Genomic DNA, 19,904 nt, shown 5'->3' with positions numbered 1-19,904 from the left:
AAACTGAGGGCGATGAATGAGCTCGCATTTATACATTTGACCTGGCGGTATGTGCGTTGCCCTGCCTCCATATTCCAGGGTCAAACTGTTTTACCTCCTACCAGATCATCTCCAGCATGGTCCAGGAATGTGACTGGGGAGGAAAGGGAGAGGAAGATCGATCCACTCTGTAGAGCCAGTAGACCAACGAGGGAGCTGCTACAGAAGCTCCTGGTATGTATCTACTGTTATGTTCTCTCTTACTTCACGCGACTCGTCATAGCCCTGACATTCCTCGATCTTCTGTTTGGCCTAGGCTCATTGAGTGCTTACCCATTTGTCTGTAATGCTAGACCAAAACAAGCGTTCAGATATAGTATGATATACATCTATATCTACAATACATTAGTAGCCCATAAAAACTACATGATCAAAGTAAGCTTAAGCTGTCTAAGTGGGTCTAAAGTTGTACCTGAAGACTTCATTTCCCCTGCATAAAGGGCTCCCCTTAATTTGACTTTGTCTCTGCCGGAGCCAGAAGCATGTCACGCATATACTCATGGCAGGTGCACGATGCTGCTGACAGAGAGAGAGAGAGGCAACTTGAATTCTCCCTCTCTAACTGGTCGATCTTTCGTGTGAGGGTCATCTGCAAGGGTCCCCACCACGGACACTAAATCTACCTAGGGAGATATGAGACAATCCCTGCATTGTTTAATTTTTCTTAAACGGAGTACTCCGTACAATTTTAATCTCCGCAATAGTAATGGCAAGCGATCCCCATGAACTCTCCGATTGGGGGTTCGCTTTGCGATCTTAATGGTGTCGATTAAAACCAACCTCCCAACCTCCTCCCCGCCTCCCAGCGGCTTCTTGCAGAACCATGACTCAGTCTTATTTGCCGGGTTTGAGATTATACACATTGTCCCCTTTACTCAATTTCAGCCAAGCGATCCTTGCCCTTAGAATATCCATAGTCCGCATTACTAGTGTGCCTTGATCTTCGCCGGAACCTCACTAGATCCATTCGATGTATATCGCAATTTTATTGCTAGAAATCTCACCAATTCATTGGCATTCCACTTTGTTTATGCATATGTTAATGTTATTTTAGTGTTGGATTTTCATTCGCCTCCGCATGGTCACATTTGAATGAGGACGATATGGAGAAAGCCTAACGTATGTTCTTCGTGCTACCGAACTGTATAGGATAGTACATTATTTTAGTAGATTGGCTCTTAGTTGATAGCCTAGTAGTTATTACCTAAGAATAATTCCCAAAATAGTGAATTGTAAGAAAACACTATGCTTATTGATGGTAAACCGGCTGTCAGAAATGGCTTCAGCAACATGTATTTCGCTGTAAAGCTGATGTTCTAATCCTCTCCATGCAATAATATACTAGAATCTATTGCTCGATTGTTGTGAAATGCTTGGTTCGGTATTATCTCTATATACCTTTTAGTGGTGCAAGTAGGATTTGATATATTTAAACGCGGAGCTTCAAGATATATATCTTAGAAGGGTGGGGATGTAGAGCACTACACCAACAACCATATTTTTGATTCAAATGCAGAACAATGATAGCATCTTACAAGGATATAAAGAGTAGTTTAAATATAGTTCTTCAATTATTAATTCAAATATATCATCTACAGGTTTTTGATAAATAGTATACTATCGCGCAATAACCGACTGCGCCCGATGGTCCATTGCGCCAATCCAGCCAGTAGAAATATCCCTCTCCCAATGTGCCTTACGCCTGTTGAATTAGATTGGCCAATATCAAAATATTTCTCACTGGTTCTAAAGTTGAACGTTAGCCTTGGAGGATCAATCCCGTCAGTCATCCCTTTCAGTTTTAGTTACTTCTTCAATCTTCAATAGGGTTCAAATTCGCTGAATACGGTAGCTATACTATTTGTTAAAATTGTTCTCAGTCAACCAATTCCTAATAGTATTAGCCGAGTGCATAGAACAATTATCTTGGTAAATGCGCAGATCTTTAAGATATCCCAAATGGGCATGTCACCTAATGTGCCCAGCCCTACCTCCAGGTTCCTACAACTATGACCGTAACTTTGTTAATCACTATTGTCAACCATAAATTATAGATAGGTTTATAAAACACCAATCTCATACGAAAATATGTGACAAGGTCAACTCAAACTAAACTTTTGACCCTTCCTCAGAAATCAAGGGAGCCGATCTCAAGGCGCACCTCCTGGGAAGACTTCTAACCCCGAAGCGGGGTTTAATCATCCATAAAATAACTACACTCCGTCGTATCTGGAGGTTTCGAGAATTAGTTAATTGAGTTGGTCTTTTGCTACATGCTATTTTTAGGTATTGAGCAAGAAAAGTTAAAGGGTTGCTTGGTGGATCAGATTTAAACTAAGGGCCGGTCATGTATGGAATCGGGTTCATGCACTGCCGATCTGCTAGCCCACAGAAATATGAAGCTTTATACTGTGTTTGGAGTGAATGAATGGTTATAGATATTTCAACGGCCCAATAGTATTTATATCACCAAATTAATTGCTCGTGATAAAAGGCTCGGCCTCTTCGCACTGCTAACTTTGGACGTTGCGCGCAAATCAATAATAAACAATAAACAAGTAGTGAGTTATGCCCTGAAAGTAAGTTAGATCAAGTCTTAGGCCATATTGCCGTGCATCCAATACATGCAACGGAACAAAGGATCGACCACAATGAAGTGAAGTTCGTTTTCTCAGAAAGTGAACGAGAAGATTATTAAAAGAGGAGAGCCAAAATGACAAGACCGAAAGCCCAGAAACTAGACAAAGGTAACTTCGATCCAACATTGCCGAAAACGACAGTTTCAGCTGGCTTGGTTGCTGTAGGCTTGGCTGGCGTGAAAACATTCGTCGGCTTGGGGATAGTGGTCTTAGGGACAGTTGTTGTATGGACAGGGGTGGTGGTTGAGCAGCTAGTCGTCATCGTCGGGGTCGACACGCGCACATGACTGGTCTTATGAGGAGGCCTGGTAGTAACAACCACCAGATTCACAGAGGTGGTAGAGTCACAAGTGACTGTGTTGAACCCGACGTAGGGGACAGTTGCCGTATGAGAGGCCCAACTGATGGTGGTACGAGGAGTCTGGGCGACAGATGTGACTACACCAACAGACTCAACATGTGTACGTGTAGAGCCAGTGATTCGAGGAACGGTAGTGCTAGGATCGTGGGCTGGAGTGAAAGTGAAAGTGGTCGTGCGAGTTGAAGCGATTTCAACAATAGCAGGATTGTTCGGAACGAAGGGGGCGCAAATGCCAGCGAAGTAAGCAAGGGCGGAGTCTTCCTCCTGCTTGGAGTCACTCCAGGCCCGAATGCAAGAGCTGACTTTATCCGTAAATTTGGTCGATGGGCAGAAGCATGCGGCATCACTGTTGGAGTCGCAATTGGGAATCGAGAGCCATGTGTTGAGGCACTTGGGAACCACGCTGGGGCAGGGGGCGGTGACAATCGGTGGGCTGGGGGCGGTAGCGGTCGTAGTACAGACAGAGTTCGTAATAGGGGGATGGGTATGCACAACAGATGTTGTTCTAGTCACTGGATCCACTGGTGTAGATGGGCAGACCGTTGTGGACAATGGGTATGTAGAGGTAACCAATACAGTCGAATGACCAGGGCAGTTAGTGACGGTTGGTGCGCATTTGGTGACGGTGATCTCTTGGGTAGCCCAGACAGTGGAAGTTGTCATCACCTGGGTGGAGTGGCTGATCGTAGAAACCTCATGATTAACAGGCCTGGTCCAATGCACAGGAGGCAGAGGCGTCTTGGTTCCAGTGGAGCAGTCAAAGTCAATGGAATGAATCTCGATATCACAATCTCCAAACTTGTTCTCTTCCGGAAGCGTGAAAATGACTGAGACGGCACCACCGCACTGGTCGTTGCCAACATCAACTCCCGCGTGCGAGCTTGAAGCGACATGACGACAGGAAGCACCATTGGGCATCTTATAGATGATGAGGATATCAGTGTCTCGGGAAGTTGAAAGATGGAAGTTTCGGATTGAGAACGGAGCGTCGTCAGCGGAAATCTCGATTTTCCAGTCATCGTCACGGGAAAGTTTTCCACCAAGACAAGTACCCTTGAGGAGTTAGTATCAAGAGCCTTCAGATGAGTGATAATGACATACCCCGTAGCTGGATCCTTGACAGCCATGCTTAGGCTTGAGCCCAGCGACGTGGAAGCCTTCCATGCTCCAATTGTCACGGTTTCCGAGCTCAGTTAAGTCAAACTCTTCGTTTAGCAGCTGAGATAAGTCAAAGCCGTCCTGTTGAACATCCGAGCACTGATTGTCGGTATTTTCCGGGCTGGTGTAGCAGAGATCGGTACCCCACCACTAAGATATACCGTCAGATCTGTGAGTTGTAGAATTGTAGATATTAGACTACTCACAAGGCCCGCCGGATGAGCTAGGGCAACACCCAAAAGCGAAAGAACGGCAATCCCCTTCATAATGGGCAGCGCTGTATTAAAGCCAGTAAGTAATTAAGATAATAAAATGAGCGAATGACGCTTGAGCTGAGCGTGGGTCTAGAAAGAACAAAATTAAGGGACGATGTTGGCGAATTTTGTCGACTGGTTGTTGGATGGCGAATATCAAAGACATCCAGGACATGGTTCTTTTTAACCTTAAATAATATATTGAGAGCAATTATTTCCTGACCTCCTGGTCAAGCTTTACTATCAACAAACAAGATGGGAATGTCAGCCACTCTGAAGCAGGAATTCACGATCAATCCAATGGTGAAAGGTCAAGCGCATCGTAAAACAGCTCTTTTATCGGAATAAGGAGCTTACATCGCTGTACTTCCAAGAATTGACCAAGGGTGAACATTCCACTGCCAACAACCGCGAAGGACCAATTAGAACCGTCGGTAACAATACCCGAGCTATAGATCTCGCTCAAAATCGCCGAAAGTTGGAAGGGGTGCAGAATCAACCAAGGAGTAGCGCACCTTGAAGCAATTTGCAGCGCCCTATACGTTAAATTCGAGTGATATCGCCAGTTTATACAACGTTTTATTGCCCGAGTGACATCACAAATGTGATATGAGCTAGATGCCACTATGAAAGTGATACTTTGGTTTATATTATGATCTAACGGTAATATCGCATTATTTTCCCCACAACTGGCTGCATTAATAGATATATAAATATATCTACATTGAGTATATCCGTAGTATAGTGTTTTTGGTAGATCTGATATTCGAGTATTAGCTGAAGACCTTCAACCCTTCTTTACTTTTTGTAATTCCGAACTGTGATCGTTGGATTAGTGGTATCGAACGTTTGAAGCTCATAGCTATTATTTACCTTGTATCTACAACCCACGAGGCGTCAAAACAAGTGGAAGAAATCTAGAACCATGTAGACAACGACATTCCTGCTCACGCATTCCAAACAATTGCCTAATAAGTAACTGTCTTCTTTCTATTGTCAATTGAGCCACATAAAATGAACTATGATTGCACCCCACATGGGGGCTCGTAGGGACTTTACAGGGGAGAAGCCTGGAAGGTAACTTGGAAGGCAACAGTTGGTCACGTGAGAACGGACATGAATGTTAGCTTCTACGCTAATCCCCTTTCGTATATATTACAATTTAGGTAGGCGGTGGCGTTGAAATGCCCCGCACGGACCTCCTGAGGTCTGTTTCGACTGGCTAAATTGAGCATCCATCTCTTTTTCTTCTGTCAATTGTCCATCTTAAAATCATTGCCTTGACCCGCCCAGCATGTCTGGCTCACCAGAAGCATCGGCACCTGCTCCGCAAGAGTGCGTCAGTGGTTCACCCAAACCTGCTTCGAAACTTGCAATTCAAGCCAAGCATGACATTGACAGCCAGGAAAACCAGGCGCCAAAGAATGAAGAAACCCCATCAATCCAAGAACCTGAAACCGACGAGTCCAAGTCGCGATCTGATAAACATGAACAAGATGAACTGACATCTGCACCGCCACTCCCTGACGAAGCCCCACCACCACTTCCCACTGAGGCTCCGCCTGCACACCCCGAGGACCAGCCCGAGGACGATGGATGGCACGCTTTAGTTGACGAGCGCACAGGCCTATGGTACTATTTCAATAGATTCACCTACAAAAGGCAGTGGGAAAATCCCCGCGTGCCACAGGTCGCAGCAGTCCCAGCAGTAGCAGTTCCTGCAATCCCAGCAGCACCCGGCACAGAGTCCAGCCACGAGAGCGCAGCCCCAGAAATGGAACCAATTGTTGGTGGTTATAACCCCGCGATCCATGGCGATTATGACCCCACCGCACCGTATGCGCAATACTACAACGAGCAAGCACAGCCCGCGACGGCACCCGGTTTCAACCCATCCGAAGCTCCAGAAATGGAACCAGTTGTTGGTGGTTATAACCCCGCGATCCACGGCGATTATGATCCCACCGCACCGTATGCGCAATACTACAACGAGCCAGCGCAGCCCGCGACAGCACCCGGTTTCGACCCATCCGCAGCATATGCTGCTACCGGCACATTCAACCGCTTCACTGGACGGTGGCAAGCCGCAACAATCAATCCGGAAAACCACAATGATGAGAACAAGTCTCGACGCCAGATGAATGCTTTCTTCGACGTTGATGCCGCGGCTAACAGCCACGATGGCCGGAGCTTGCGCGCGGAACGCAGTGCTAAGAAGCCGACAAAGGAAGAGTTGAAGAGATTCAAAGAGAAGCGTCGTGAGAAGAAGGAGGAGAAGAGGCGCGCTTGGCTCAGGGATTAGGCCATGGCTAACTGTTTGTTTGAGTTTTAGGAGGGAGGGAGGGTTGTTTGATGTATTCTCTCGTTGCCACCTGCCGCATTGCTATTTCGGAGCCTTTTGATACCATCCCACCGGATGTGGGACTCGGCGTTTGAGCTGGGTTGATCTGTTTTTTTTTCTCGGCGTTCTGCCTTGCATGTGGATGGAGACAGGCCGGAAGTCCGTCTGTCTCATCCATGATTGAGTAAATTTGTACGATGTACCATGAAATTAAGTTAAGCCTCTTCTCGACATGAACCTTTTACAGTAAGTTGAAGGCGTATTAGACGCGCGTAGTGATTGGCATCGTTCATTCGACGTCTATTGTTGTATTGAGTGATAACCCACTATCAGTCACATGACCTACGATATCAAATTATTTTTTGCGGCGATCGCTTCATTTGTTGCCGGGATACTCCACGCTAAAAAGCAAAGAACTGAAAGCAAAGGTAAGATTGAATTTATTTCTTGTTGATTCACTCCAAATTTGTGGGAAAAATACCAACAACACCGTTTCTCCTCTTGTGGCTGTCGTCCTTGACATTGAAACGCTTATCGACGACTTGAATTGCAATGGATATATCGCGGGGAGCATATTGTCGTACTATCCAAAATCCCCAATTTCCCCCAAAGTCATTTATGTTTTTATAGACATCACAGCCTTTGTTTTCTTTTCATCTTCCAATCACCAAACACCGACCTATTACTGACATCCCGTTCCAGCTACATCAAATAAAGTGGGATATCAAAAACAACCCCACCAAGAAAGAAAGAAAAATCATAATATCAAAACCTGGTTCATCACACATCACACATCATGTCCGCTTCCACGACATCACAGGCAAAGCCTTCAGTGCCAATCGCACTCTCCGCCGACTCAGTCGACGATCTAATCTATGATGCCAGAGCAGGCGACCTCGAGGCTCTAAATGAGGACATTGCCAACCTGGCCAGCCAACACAGCTGCAACGAGTCACAGATTGTGGCATCTGCTGTCGATACGGCTGATGAGAGTGAGGGCGGCTCGGGATCCTGCATTCTGCACTTCCCCGCTGCAAATGGAAACTCGGGTACGTCAATTGAATGATTATTTGACTTGGACTTTTTTACGTGTCCTGGCAAATTTTTGTTTTGCACCGACTATTGTACATGCATTCGCTAACACTACTCAGAAATCCTGAAAACTCTGCTCCAAAAGCTGTCATCCGCAGACGCTGCCCAGCGTACTGCGCTTGTTAACCACCGCAACAACTCTGGCAACACGCCTCTGCACTGGGCTGCGCTTAATGCGCACCTTGAGTGCGTCAAGGCTCTTGTCGAAGCTGGCGCAGACCTTGATGTTAAGAACGATGCTGGCCACGACGCTGTGTTCTTGGCTGAGCGGACGGCGTGGGCTGCCACTGAGGGCGACGAAGGCGCTGAAGATGCTCAGGGCGATGATCGTCAGACCCAGGAGATTGAGATGACCATTGGTGAGAACGAGGGCGAGGAGAAGTCTGGTGAGGGTGTTGGTGAGATGTCTGCAGGCAGACAGGTTGTTGAGTGGCTCCTGGCTTCGGATGTTGCCGCTAGTTTGGAGAAGGGAGCTACTGAAGGTGAAGCTAGTGGATCTGCTTGATTTCATATCAATGAAGTCGGGATGACATCGCCATCTTTGGGAGAAATGATTGAAAGAAAAGTTTAAGATTTCACGCATGGAATTGGAGATATGGGTACTTTCTATTCTTGCATATGTTGTTTGTTTAGTGTCTATATTAATGCATTTTGATTTTCTCTATCATAACATTACATCGACAGACGTTGCAGGGCTTGGAATGCTGCTAATATACATAACTTTCATATGCTCTCATCTACACATCAATTCAATCACTGCGGACTTTGCCTGCTACCGCTCCGGTAGAAGACGAAACCTCCGCAGGCCGAGTAGGGGGGTCGATCTCTCGAACTTTCGCATCGAAGCCGACCTTAAAGCGCCGGTCTCGCCAGACGACTGTCACACCGCCATACACCGCCATGATCCAGATCGGCAGTGCCAGCAGTTCGCGGCCGAGCCAGGCGGCAAACCATTGCATGAACGGGCGACGAGTAGTTTGTGATGATCTGTAGCGTTGAGGACGCGCAAAACCTGGAGTGTCCTCATCCAGCTCAATGCATTTTGCGGAATGCAGCTTGATATACAGTGTCCAATCGACCAGGAGCCAGTAGATGATGCCAAGTGCGGACAAAACAAAAAATGCATCCCATGTTTTCAGACGGGAAGCAAACTCCATGCCATTTCGCTCAAGATACGGTGCTAGGGCAGTGGTAATTCCCCAGGCGCCATATAAGGTGCATAGGAATGACTCAGTCCCAGGTTCGACAAGCGTAGCCAGCAACACAGTAAATTTACGTACTCGCAGCCACCGGACACGACGGGCGACGTAGGCTGGTACGCTCATGTTGGCAACCGGTTGAATAGCGAGGTCACCAAAGACCATGGCATGCTTGCCCCAACGCTCGCCGAGCTCTTTCTCTTCCCGCACCTGCTTCCTCCACAGCAGATCACCGATCAGATGATCCTCGCAGATGTTTTCAGAGAAGAAATCGATACCGGGATGGCGAGCCTCTGGGCCCGAGGTCGACGTACCGGTGAGATAGTCGAGATGGGAGCGGCGGAACATGTTTGATTTTCCCACGATGCACGGCGCAATGAGAACAGTGTTGATCGCAGTGTACATTTTCGCGTGCGCGGAGGACAGGAACAGCTCTTCCAAGCGACCGCCTCCAGTCGCAATCATGGCTGCAGGCCCATCTTCCGGACGCACGCATGGCATCGCTGCGGCCGCTGTATCGGCATCTGTGGCTTGTGGGTTCGCATCTAGGAGCGCCTGACGCTCTTGACGCAAATTGCTCTCTCCCGTCACATCCACAGCCACAGGTAGATGATGCACGAACTTGTATTTCTTGCTTGAGGGTCCAGTCCCGCACAGCCTGTCCACCATCCTCGCACAGACTCCCTTCCCGACCCAAACATTGCAATCAATGATCCAGACGATATCTCCTTTCGCTTCGCGGTACGCACGGCTCATATTTCGGATCTTGGGATTCGGTCCAAGTGTGTATTTATTGGTGCCATCCTGCTGCAAGAGCGGATCTTCGTATTCGACGAAAATCTGCGCGTCGACATCCGGGAAGTCGGTGATTAGTTTGCGGAGGGTAGGGTAGGCTGGGTCGTCGCGTGTCGATACACAGAGACGAATGCTGAGCTTGTCGCGTGGGTAGTCTTGCCGAAAGGTGGCAGCGAGGCAGTCATAGAGGTGCGGCTCAAGGCCCTTGACGGGCCGGATGGCGGTGACGTGCGGTGCGTCGGAGGCGTTCATTAACCGTGACCGAGACGGCTGACCAAGGAAGTATTTCCATCTGAGCAGAAAGGGATTGTGTCAGGGTTATGTTATTTCGAAATAAAAGGCCGAATCATACATCTGGAAATATCCGAGACCGCAAACTCCTTGTATGAATGCATACCAGATCAGGGCAATCCAACCGATCGCGACGGATACATTGAGCGCACCATCGTCAGACCCGGGAAGGAACGAAAAGGTAGGCTTTAGCATGGGACACGAAGGAAAGGCGACATATACACAGACGCAAGCGAGAATGACATTCTGAAGAAGCACTCGGATGCGGGTGGAAATCATTTTTTGGCAGGCTGTCTCCGCCAACAGGACACGTGCATTTGACCAACCAGAGATCATCTCTTTCCCTATAAATATCAAATCACATAGCTGCCTACTCGGAACCTCCGGATGTAAATATAACTTATGTAGATTGCCGAAATTATGGCTATTCGTTTAGTCCCGAATAGGAATATGAAAAAAAATCTCCCCAAACTCCCGCCTATCCCCCATCATAAAAATGCAAAACTCCCATTATTCATGTTTTCTTCTTCTTTCGGACCAAGCTTGCATTGAGTACATTGACACTAGCCGGGTCTGACGGAGCTGGTTGTTTCTCTCCCGATTCAATTGGTGCCTGGGAATCATTCACAACGGGAGTGTTGCCCTCGCCCAATGACTTCTTTCGCTTGCGGATCAGTCCGAGATCTAGGATGTTGTTGGTGTTGGTATTGGCAGGCTGGGAAGCAGTGCTGCTCGTTGTATTGCTGCCTACAACCTTCTTGCCCCATGTAAGCTCGTCCGCCAGGGAAGAAACTTGATCAACGTAGATTTTAGTACTGGCGACGACTTCTTTTTTGTCATAGAAATGGTCTAGAACAGAATCCATCATCGTTTTGTAGTCTGCTTCGCTGAGGACGACTTGTCCACGTCCGGCCTCTGGCCAGTCGAAAGGGTTCACAGTGCTAGATCCATCATCCCGGGGAATATTGGAGCCAATAACGGCGGTCGTAGAGTTTGCTGTTGCCTTCGCCAATGTGGGGACTTCTTCGGGCTGGCTAGAGCCATTCTGCACTTTTTCCTCGCCTGGAATGACACCAGGAATCTCTGTTTCATTAGAGACTAGGCCATTGTCAGATGAACCGCGTGTTTGGCTTTCCATTGACGTTGAGTTCATCAGACCAGGAGGATTGATGACCAACCACAGAAAGCCAACTAAACGACCAGCAGAGCATTCTTGACGGAAAGACATCATCTCCCAGAATTGGTCCAACGACCGTACGCTACGCCAGCGTCCGGCATTAGCGGCGGTAGGCTGATCTTCCTTCTCCTCGGGAAGTTCACCATCCAGGTCGATGAGGAAACGAGTTTTGGGATCATCCGGGAAACGAGGCACCAAGCAGCGGGGAGGAGCCGAGGGGTCGTGGCACAATTGTTTCAGTGGGTAGCTGTTGAGCCACCGTGGGCGATCCTGCGCGTCGGTCTTGGCTGTAGCAGGGAAAAAGTTGCGTGTCTCAAAGCGGTCACAACTTGGAACAATCAAGTATGCGGTAGCAGAGGCCTTGGCAGCCTCGACTGTTTGATCCAACGCTTTCGCCTCTTGAAGAGCAGATTCTGGTTCATGCTCGCGTAGGATTGGATCCAGAACACGGCACCACCACTTGATTAGGCCTCGATCGTCTAGAACGTGCTTTTCGGTGTTCTCAATGCTGCCCGGGAACAGGTACTGATTCTGGGCACGGGCGAACAGCGATACCACGAGACGTACACCGGGCCGTTGGCGGGTTCGAGCCAGAAATGAGAGAAATGTGTTGGAGACCAGCCTCAGGACAGATACCTTGCGCGGCAATTTTAGGAGATGCAGTAAACCAGTCGAGTCGGCCTTGGAGACGAAGATGGTGGTTAAGTGGGCCGTGTTGTAGACCATCACCTCCATTCCGAAGACAATTGTCTCACCTTCATCATTAGAGTCAATTGATACCGAGAGGAAATGATTTTCGCAGAATGTGGGCTCGGATATCTGGCCCGGCGCAGCTGCAAAGAGAGCTTCGCATGGAGTGGGTGTTGACGAGATATGGCGAACGGTGATCTCAACTCCGGTGGGGAGCACCTTGGCCAAGAGATCTCCCAGATCTGCCGCCATTCTCGTTCGTCCAATGAGAGTCGTGGAAAAGGTGAAGAGAGGAGCTGGAGACCGCGGAACTCGATTTCGCGCCCTTGGAGATCACGTGCCAGGAGTATATGAACTGCCAGATTAGGAAAGTCAATATTTGGTTAGAGCTTTTTGATCGAGTCGTTGAGTTAGAGGTAGCAAGAGATAAGGAAGGTATCGGGAATGGAATCAGGATGAGTTACTTATGTAGACTACTAACGAACATGGGGATGCTTTGTGCTTACAAGCATGTTTGCTCAATACCAATATGAGCCCAATATATCATGTGGTATTTGGAAGCATGAGGTCGCCGTTTGCTCACCTGTTCTTTCACCTAACTCTCCTATATCCATCACTCAACCCCGTTCTTCTGCCCTGGACACAAGAAGAACTGAGTAAGACCAATCAAATTAATATTCATCAGACACGAGAAGTATGATTTCTACAATACTAACATCAAGTGGCACAGAGCTTCAACCTGATTGCGCTGAGAATACGTAACAATATGCCTCACAGACACTCTGGAGACCTCATAGGTGGGCCTACATTTGTGTCACTTCGCTGTGCCTAAACGTCACTGACTATATACCCTAGTGCCCGACACCAATACGCAGGTCTGCATCCAGTTGCAGATCCGTTACGCCTGTGGTCACTCGGCAGGCGGCGAGTTTATCAAATGCCAACGCCATATAGGAACAGAGGATGAGCGCTGCACTGGCCGTCAAATTCAGCACATTGATGCCAAGAATTCACCACACAAGTGCCGCCTATGCCTGCGAAGCGAGTGAGACATGATATGATACGCATTCGGCAGGTTATGGATGGATTCATCTCGGAAGCCATGGGAGCAATGAAACGAGGAGTTAAGACACATATGAATATCGTATTGGTGGTGGAGACGGTACTTTCTATCTTTGAATCAAGGACAATCCTGGAAGGAAACCCAACCAGGGCTAATGATACAATCCCAGTAAAAAGCCACGCGAGTGGCACGAATGCAATCGAGTGTATAAGTGACTGTATGTGTATGGCTTTGATGTCACTTTCAGCCCAGCGTTATTCAAAAGTAAGCAGCAGCAGCAGGTAGATCATCGGCATTGAGGAGAATGACTCCTTCCCTCAGTAGAGTCCTCCAGACAAGGTTTCGCGTACGAATTGGGAAGTACGGCGTGTTCCAATATCTAGCACCAATCCCGCGCTCATTTGCGGTGGCGATTTGGTCCCGGAGAGCTTTGAGTTGGTCGTCTGAGAGAATTGGGTCCGTATCGACAGTTATCTTGCCGACGGCTTTCTGAAAATCTGTTGAAGCAACAGGCGAGATAACACCAGTAACGCCGGCATATTGGGGATCGTTGAGATTCGCGAGAGGTGCATCGAAAAAGTAGTCCCGGTCTTTGATTGGCGCAACCATATCGAACGGTGTCTCTCCCGTACCAATGACAGTGACGGGCCCGTTGGTAACAGTCTTACCATCCTTCACGGTAGTAAGGTAACCTTTCTCTCGTAGAGGTTGTAAGGCAGCAATCACAGCCTCGAAAGTCTCGGAGCCGGATGTCTTCACATCAATGAAAAAGTAAAGTGTTTGGTCGGGTACAGTATCCCACACACCACTGTTTCAACAAACCATTAGCAGTGGGACCATATTGGACTATGGACAGATACTCACTTTTTAGTAGGGGATGTTATAAATGGACTCTCAGGGTTCTGACGCTCCAGAATATCTAGAATTGGATTGATATACAAGGATTCAAGAGTTCGCGACCCCGTGAGGGCGGATTCATCATGGCCAACCTTGTTTGGTTAGTATACTGCCCAGAAGTACGGGCAAAATTTCGCGGAACTGACATAAAGAGTGCCGTTGTATAGCCATACATCAGCTTCGGTAGATTTGCAGCCATGTGAGAGACCTGTGCATAGTCAGGCCAGGGGCATCAGACATTACGCACTAGAGCTTTGTCATACCTGTATAGAAAGGCTCCTCTCGCCAATAGTCACTTTGGCCTAATCAGTACAACCATATTCAGGTGTCGGCATCATGAAAAGTATCCTTACTTATGAGAATGAACAGGGATCTAGACATCCGTGGCCCAACGGTTAACAACATTGTCCAGGCGGAACGCTCCACGGAGAGTTTATCGGTATATGATACCGCAAATAAACTCACAGGTAAGATATCTCTTGTTATGTCCGTGGGATACCCATAGTCTGAGCTGCCGTGGGTGTTCCTTAAGATGCTCTGCAGGCTAGAGGTGATCGCCGCAATGGCTGGGTCCGGACCCGCGAGGAGAGCCACAACAACGCTAGAGAGGAATAACATGAAGGCAGAGAGCATTGGCTGATGAAATTACCAATTCAATTAATCCTTCACGTTCGAGCTGGATTTTAAAGAAGGTGAAATTGAATTGACTGAAAATCGAAGAGGCAATGACGATCGGAACCCGGCCTCTCACGTGTTCCCAAGGGGGCTTTTGTATGGATGATCAGAACGAGGAAGAGTTTATGATTTGAATACATACCATTTTTTTTTATATACCATATGGTCGATTCCTCGACAATTCGAGAAAGAGTACCTTGAAGAGTACTCAGAATGTAAGCCTATTGTTTACTGGAGGGACTACAAGAAATAGAGGATAGTAATGAAGGGTATTTGGCATGAATGCCAGAAAGTGCTAAAAAATATGAAAATCGCAAGACTAGCCCCGTCACACAGAGAACTCGAGGACGGATGATAGCGAGATTGTGGAAGAAGTGGTCAAGTTGTGAAATGAAAGCTATGTACGTCACAGAATTATGACCTTAGACCTCGCGCACGCTTGGCGAAGAGGCAGCTCCAGAGTCTTGTGAGTTCCGACCCCGAAGGCTGAGGTTTCCGATGCGTTGGACTAGGTTGCTACCCACAGCATCAACTGCACCCTTGGGTGCAAGCAAGGTCGGGCCTTGAGCAGCAGCTTCTTGGACCCTGAAGAGTTTAATGGCTGTGCCGTTCCAGACACCAACTGTTCCTGGAGTTGCACCAGAAGCGGAACCGACCACCATCTCGCTGGAGAAGATAAAGCCCCACAGCAGCGATTCGTACCAGCCCATGGAAAGTGCGGACCACTCAAATGATTGCACGCGAACGGGGGTAGGTTCCGAGATTATACTAGCAACCTCGGGCTCATCAGCAAATGATGGGAGATTGTGGATTAGTGTGCGGGCCTCTGGGCTAGCTGCGCTTGCGAGCGCTGCCTCAGGGATATGAGGCGCAATGGCAGAGATGATGGTGAGGATTGTGTGCAGAGGAAGTTCAGGCAACCAGGACTCGAGCTGAGAAATATAGTTAGTAGTGGAACAGCAGGGAAAAGGTGGTCTGGGCTGCATAGACTTACCCATGGAACGGTTGGTGTGAAGCCGCTGGCCGAGGGTGTGAATATAGCAGACATGCTTGTCTGACTGGTCATGCTGTTCTGTCGGGAGAAAGGAGGATGTCCAGCAGGTTTCTTTCCCCGTGCCTTTTCGGACATTGCTCGTACCTGCTGCGCTCCGTTCTCGTCTATGGTGGATGTTACGGAGGGTCTACGTGATGTTTGAGCTGAGAATGATGATTGAGATGGAGTTCGTGCTCCCTCTTCTTCGCGTTCATCATCGGAGTCGTCATCGCCAATTGCAAATGGGCTGTTCTCTTCGGGGATTCTAGTCAACGGTGACCGGGCATCCGAAGGCGTGTGTAGATCATCCTCGGACTGTGAAAGTGTAGGGCTGACCGCGACATCCGAAGAAGTGCGAGCTTTCCTCTTCTCATTCTGCCGCTCGATCTCTTGCTGGCCACTCTCAAGAGTGAAAGCCCGCACGGCTTCGAAGCGTTGCTTATATTTCAGTATCGAGTAGACGAGATATGGGTTGTCTAGATAAAGTTAGAAATGACTTGACCGAAGGAGAATATCCGAGTAGGGAGTTTACCGGTGAACTTGTGCTCGAGGATAATGTTGATGAAGTCGAGCAGCGATGCAAGAAGAGTGTGGTTGGTCTCGTTCGCCAACAAGAAGCTGGGCGCAGACATAGAAGAGAAAAGTTGAATGACCTTTGAGCAGGTGCTCGGAGAAATTCGCTCGATATAGGGAGCAATGTTGTTGAGGATGATCAAAAGGGCAGGATACACAGTGTCCAGACTCCCCTTGCTAGTTGTCATCAACGTGTGAATTGACTGCGGCGGTTAGTATGGCATTATGATTGCAGACAGGCAAAAGACAAACCATGATCAAATAGTCGGCATAAGATCCACGGAACTTCAGTAGCCGGATTGACTGTGGTAAGGTTTCTTGGCCCTCAAAAATGTTGTTTAGGCTCTTCCCAAATGTTGGCTCCGCGCTCATCGTTTGAAGGATGAAAACGCACATCCGGACCACTCCTTGCTTGGAAGCATCCATTCTATACTCCATCGCATAGAAGATACATAGAACAAGGAAGTCGTGGGAGCGATTAGAGTCGATGATAAATGACCGGAATCTTTTGTTGCATTGCAAGGTCTCCCAGAAAAGGACCAGCATTTCAGGGGCCCATTTAACCGATTTTTGACTCCCAGGGAGATAAGAAGCAGTAGCTTGCATCTGTATCGATCAATCAGCATAATGTCTGGATACATGCTTTAGAAGAGAGAGAAATACCGGCTGATTCAGAATTCTGGTCATGCCATCCACCAGGAATTGGAAGTCTTGAGGTCTATGTAGCCTGCCGAAGTAATGGCGATAATAATTCTTTGGTGGAGTTCCACGGCCATCTTCAGGAATGGGATACATCAAGAGGACAAGAAGAAGTTGCACGCAATAGATCACCAAAATCTGCTTGGGATCTTTCCAAACAACGTGGTCGTATGGGACTCTCCACGAAGCAGGGTTATACTTCATTGCCTGTTTTGAATTAGCATGGCTCCCACCGCCGGTTGAGCAGGACATACTGTATTGAGAAGGGAGCAAAGGAGTGTCAAGACAGCCTGCTTATCTTGGCAAGTCGTGATGTAAGTAATGGCCTTGACGCCTTGGACAGGCAATGTATCTATACGAGTTAGTACATCTTGGAATACATTGACCACGTCAGACTCCGAACTCACTAGATGGCAAATACATGGCCTTTCCAGTCAGTGTAAGCATGAGCCGTAGAATCTCGCATCGGTTGCTCTCCAATGTTTTGTTGGACCCCATAGCCGTGTTGCAGCCAACACCACTCTGCCAAATCGAAAAAGAAACCTTGCTCTTCGCACTTGGAAGGCGAGGGATTGTAAAGTCGGCAAAGAAGAGCAAGTCCATCAATGTGTCTATCAACTCCTCGGCGAGAGGTTTCACATCTTCGTAATCCTCTGCGCGCGGTGACGTCGCCTCTTGGTTACCCTCCGGCTGTGCTTCATCAAAGAGGACCTCCCCAGCAATCTGTGACTGTCTGGTCCTCCTCTTTCGAGCTGCCCAGAAGAAATTATCCTCCCATCCCTCCATATGCTCCGCCTCGTAAACATAGGGGAGGAGACGAGTGAGGATTCGAATGCAGTTGAGGACATCGCGCTCGGGGGCAAGATCCGGGTCGGGAAACGAGGGATGGTTTTTCAATACAGTTAGTCGAGAGGTGACTGCAAGTAGGAGTGTTTGGAAGTTGGGCAAGGCATGATCGCGCGTGCGTCGTATGTCGGCCGGTGTGAAAAGGCTAAAGACATCTTCGGTTGATTCAGGAAGCTCCCAGAACTGCCAGTGTAATTAGCCTACAATGCTCTAGGACAGATGGTCATTTCATATCAGAACATACTCTGGTCCAGTAGGGGTCGTCCGCGGGGATCTCCTGTTCCTCCGAGAGGCGGAAGATGCCCTGTTTAAAGACAAGCTTGGACTCCGAAGCTCCCATAGCGGAAGGAAAGGGCTGCTAAATCACGCCGTTGTGGGCTTCATGCAGATTTTCACAGCAAATGTTAAATGTGTAGGTGAGAGGGTGACTGCCTGTTTGCCAAGTGCTAGAAGTGGTTGGCGGTCTTAATCGTCCGGGCGCGGGATCTTGGCCTGAACACGGGGTATGGCAGATCGGCTGTCCAATTTATATTCACCGTAGAATGTTAACTTGTCTCATATCTCCCTTTATCACTTATTCTCATCTACTCACATGTATCAAACGGCACCTTTAGCATCTATCTATACTTACCATCTATATCTACGGAAAAGATATCCACCACCTTTCATAAACAAACAGATTTTAAATGAAACCAGCTTGTAATGATAAATATTGAATTGGTATCCCTGTAATACACTGTGAAAGAACCGCTATGACTTTAAACACAACAACCTTCAATGACCTAAGCGCCCGTCCGTGAAATGGTTCAAAAAACTGCAAAGAATCATCAGAGAGTGCCTCCACTGGCCGATAGCCGCCGGCTCCTCTCATAAAGCCACTTGTTCTTGACGCCCAGATTTCCCCGTTTTCCCACGAGCGGAGAAGGTGTACTTGGGCCCATGCTCGAGGTTGACTCCCCAAAAGAGTTACTTCGAGCTAGAGGAGATACAGATGACCCAAAGCTCTGGGATCCAAAGCTCTGGCGTTGGACAGACTCTTTGCCCCCATTTGACATTGCTCCATTTGACATTGCTTTGTAAAGAAGAGGGCTGGAGGCAGGTGAAAAGGGTGTGCCGATAGAAGAGCGTCGCTCAGAAAAGCTTGCATTCGCAGACATAGGGGAGCTCTGTCTGCTTGCAGGGCTGGCCTTGCGCGAAGTGGAAAGGCGGTATCTTGGTGGGGTAACATATGTTGTCCCAGGCGTTGCTGGTGGTGTGACAGCAGGATCCAAGCCAAGAAGTGAGCGTTGGGTGGGGGTAAGAGGGATGTCGGAAAGGTCGTCTTTTGGCCGGAAGAGGGGGTAGAGTGCCACTAGCATATTCAACACGAAGAAGAGCTGGAGGATGAATAACGGAATTTCTTGATACATATAGTTGGTATCAAAGATTTGGCGTGAACTTAAACGAGGCTGTTAGTACGCGACGCGACGCACCAGAAGTTCTTATCGTACTCACTAATTTTTAAAGGTAGATCCGAATGTCCAGCTCATTGCCAAAGCTGCGCCATTCCAAACCAGTTTCTTCACATTTTTCTGATCAAACGTAGCTGCATTTTGGCGTCGCACAATCTCATCTAGCTGAGGGTGTCGCCATTTTCCAGGGGTCAGGTTACCCTCTGGGGTGGGAGGAGCCAGCGGAGGTGTCGCTTTCGGGGTGGAAGGAAGAGATTGAGTCGCCATTGCTGATGCGATGAAGCTGAAGTCGAGGGTAGAGCACGATGTGGGATTGATTTGAGACTAGAATCATGAAGTCAGCCACCGATCCGTAGATGTTTAGACGGTGTTTTTTTGTAAATTCTCTTTTCGACAAGAGGGATTGCACTCACCAATATTAAGAACTTGTTCAGCACTTACCTGGGGGAAAACACGAGGAACTGTTAGTTAGTGATACATAAACCTATGAACAATTATTTGGTTAGAAAGCCATCATTGACCTGAAGACGAGTTGACGATCCCGAAGTGGCTGCGCCCAGTGATCGAGGAAGGGGTTGCACGGGCATAAGTTGACCCGGCCAAGCTGACACACTCCTTATCGTGCCCCTCA

General features: G+C 48.2%; 8 protein-coding genes across 8 annotated transcripts; 2 read left to right on the top strand and 6 right to left on the bottom strand.

Moving 5' to 3' along the window:
• Positions 1 to 2,733: 2,733 nt before the first annotated feature.
• On the bottom strand, positions 2,734 to 4,463 carry PGRI_060670 (uncharacterized protein; the record flags this gene model as incomplete). Its single annotated transcript, XM_040793781.1, has 3 exons — positions 2,734 to 4,092; positions 4,141 to 4,347; positions 4,404 to 4,463. The coding sequence occupies 3 exons, from the start codon at positions 4,461 to 4,463 to the stop codon at positions 2,734 to 2,736; spliced, it is 1,626 nt and encodes a 541-aa protein (XP_040648636.1).
• A 1,282-nt stretch (positions 4,464 to 5,745) lies between these two features.
• PGRI_060660 (WW domain-containing protein) lies at positions 5,746 to 6,753 on the top strand (the record flags this gene model as incomplete). The annotated part of the gene is made up of 1 exon (XM_040793780.1): positions 5,746 to 6,753. The coding sequence occupies one exon, from the start codon at positions 5,746 to 5,748 to the stop codon at positions 6,751 to 6,753; it is 1,008 nt and encodes a 335-aa protein (XP_040648635.1).
• An 835-nt stretch (positions 6,754 to 7,588) lies between these two features.
• On the top strand, positions 7,589 to 8,389 carry PGRI_060650 (ankyrin repeat domain-containing protein; the record flags this gene model as incomplete). Its single annotated transcript, XM_040793779.1, has 2 exons — positions 7,589 to 7,841; positions 7,944 to 8,389. The coding sequence occupies 2 exons, from the start codon at positions 7,589 to 7,591 to the stop codon at positions 8,387 to 8,389; spliced, it is 699 nt and encodes a 232-aa protein (XP_040648634.1).
• A 244-nt stretch (positions 8,390 to 8,633) lies between these two features.
• PGRI_060640 (putative ceramide glucosyltransferase) lies at positions 8,634 to 10,130 on the bottom strand (the record flags this gene model as incomplete). The annotated part of the gene is made up of 1 exon (XM_040793778.1): positions 8,634 to 10,130. The coding sequence occupies one exon, from the start codon at positions 10,128 to 10,130 to the stop codon at positions 8,634 to 8,636; it is 1,497 nt and encodes a 498-aa protein (XP_040648633.1).
• Positions 10,131 to 10,683: 553 nt separating this feature from the next.
• Positions 10,684 to 12,288, bottom strand: PGRI_060630 (H3 histone acetyltransferase RTT109; the record flags this gene model as incomplete). Its single annotated transcript, XM_040793777.1, has 1 exon — positions 10,684 to 12,288. The coding sequence occupies one exon, from the start codon at positions 12,286 to 12,288 to the stop codon at positions 10,684 to 10,686; it is 1,605 nt and encodes a 534-aa protein (XP_040648632.1).
• Positions 12,289 to 13,357: 1,069 nt separating this feature from the next.
• On the bottom strand, positions 13,358 to 14,629 carry PGRI_060620 (uncharacterized protein; the record flags this gene model as incomplete). Its single annotated transcript, XM_040793776.1, has 3 exons — positions 13,358 to 13,907; positions 13,964 to 14,088; positions 14,462 to 14,629. 3 exons carry the CDS (start codon positions 14,627 to 14,629, stop codon positions 13,358 to 13,360), a joined length of 843 nt encoding a protein of 280 aa, XP_040648631.1.
• A 464-nt stretch (positions 14,630 to 15,093) lies between these two features.
• PGRI_060610 (Hid1 family protein) lies at positions 15,094 to 18,162 on the bottom strand (the record flags this gene model as incomplete). The annotated part of the gene is made up of 8 exons (XM_040793775.1): positions 15,094 to 15,603; positions 15,666 to 16,180; positions 16,237 to 16,480; positions 16,530 to 16,883; positions 16,941 to 17,183; positions 17,231 to 17,328; positions 17,384 to 18,005; positions 18,067 to 18,162. The coding sequence occupies 8 exons, from the start codon at positions 18,160 to 18,162 to the stop codon at positions 15,094 to 15,096; spliced, it is 2,682 nt and encodes an 893-aa protein (XP_040648630.1).
• A 487-nt stretch (positions 18,163 to 18,649) lies between these two features.
• PGRI_060600 (Nuclear pore complex component) lies at positions 18,650 to 19,540 on the bottom strand (the record flags this gene model as incomplete). Its single annotated transcript, XM_040793774.1, has 2 exons — positions 18,650 to 19,259; positions 19,317 to 19,540. The coding sequence occupies 2 exons, from the start codon at positions 19,538 to 19,540 to the stop codon at positions 18,650 to 18,652; spliced, it is 834 nt and encodes a 277-aa protein (XP_040648629.1).
• Positions 19,541 to 19,904: the final 364 nt, after the last annotated feature.

This window comes from Penicillium griseofulvum, assembly GCF_001561935.1.
Source record: "Penicillium griseofulvum strain PG3 chromosome Unknown contig_95, whole genome shotgun sequence".
NCBI lineage: Eukaryota > Fungi > Ascomycota > Eurotiomycetes > Eurotiales > Aspergillaceae > Penicillium > Penicillium griseofulvum.
This window is presented reverse-complemented; position numbering and strand designations above follow the sequence as displayed.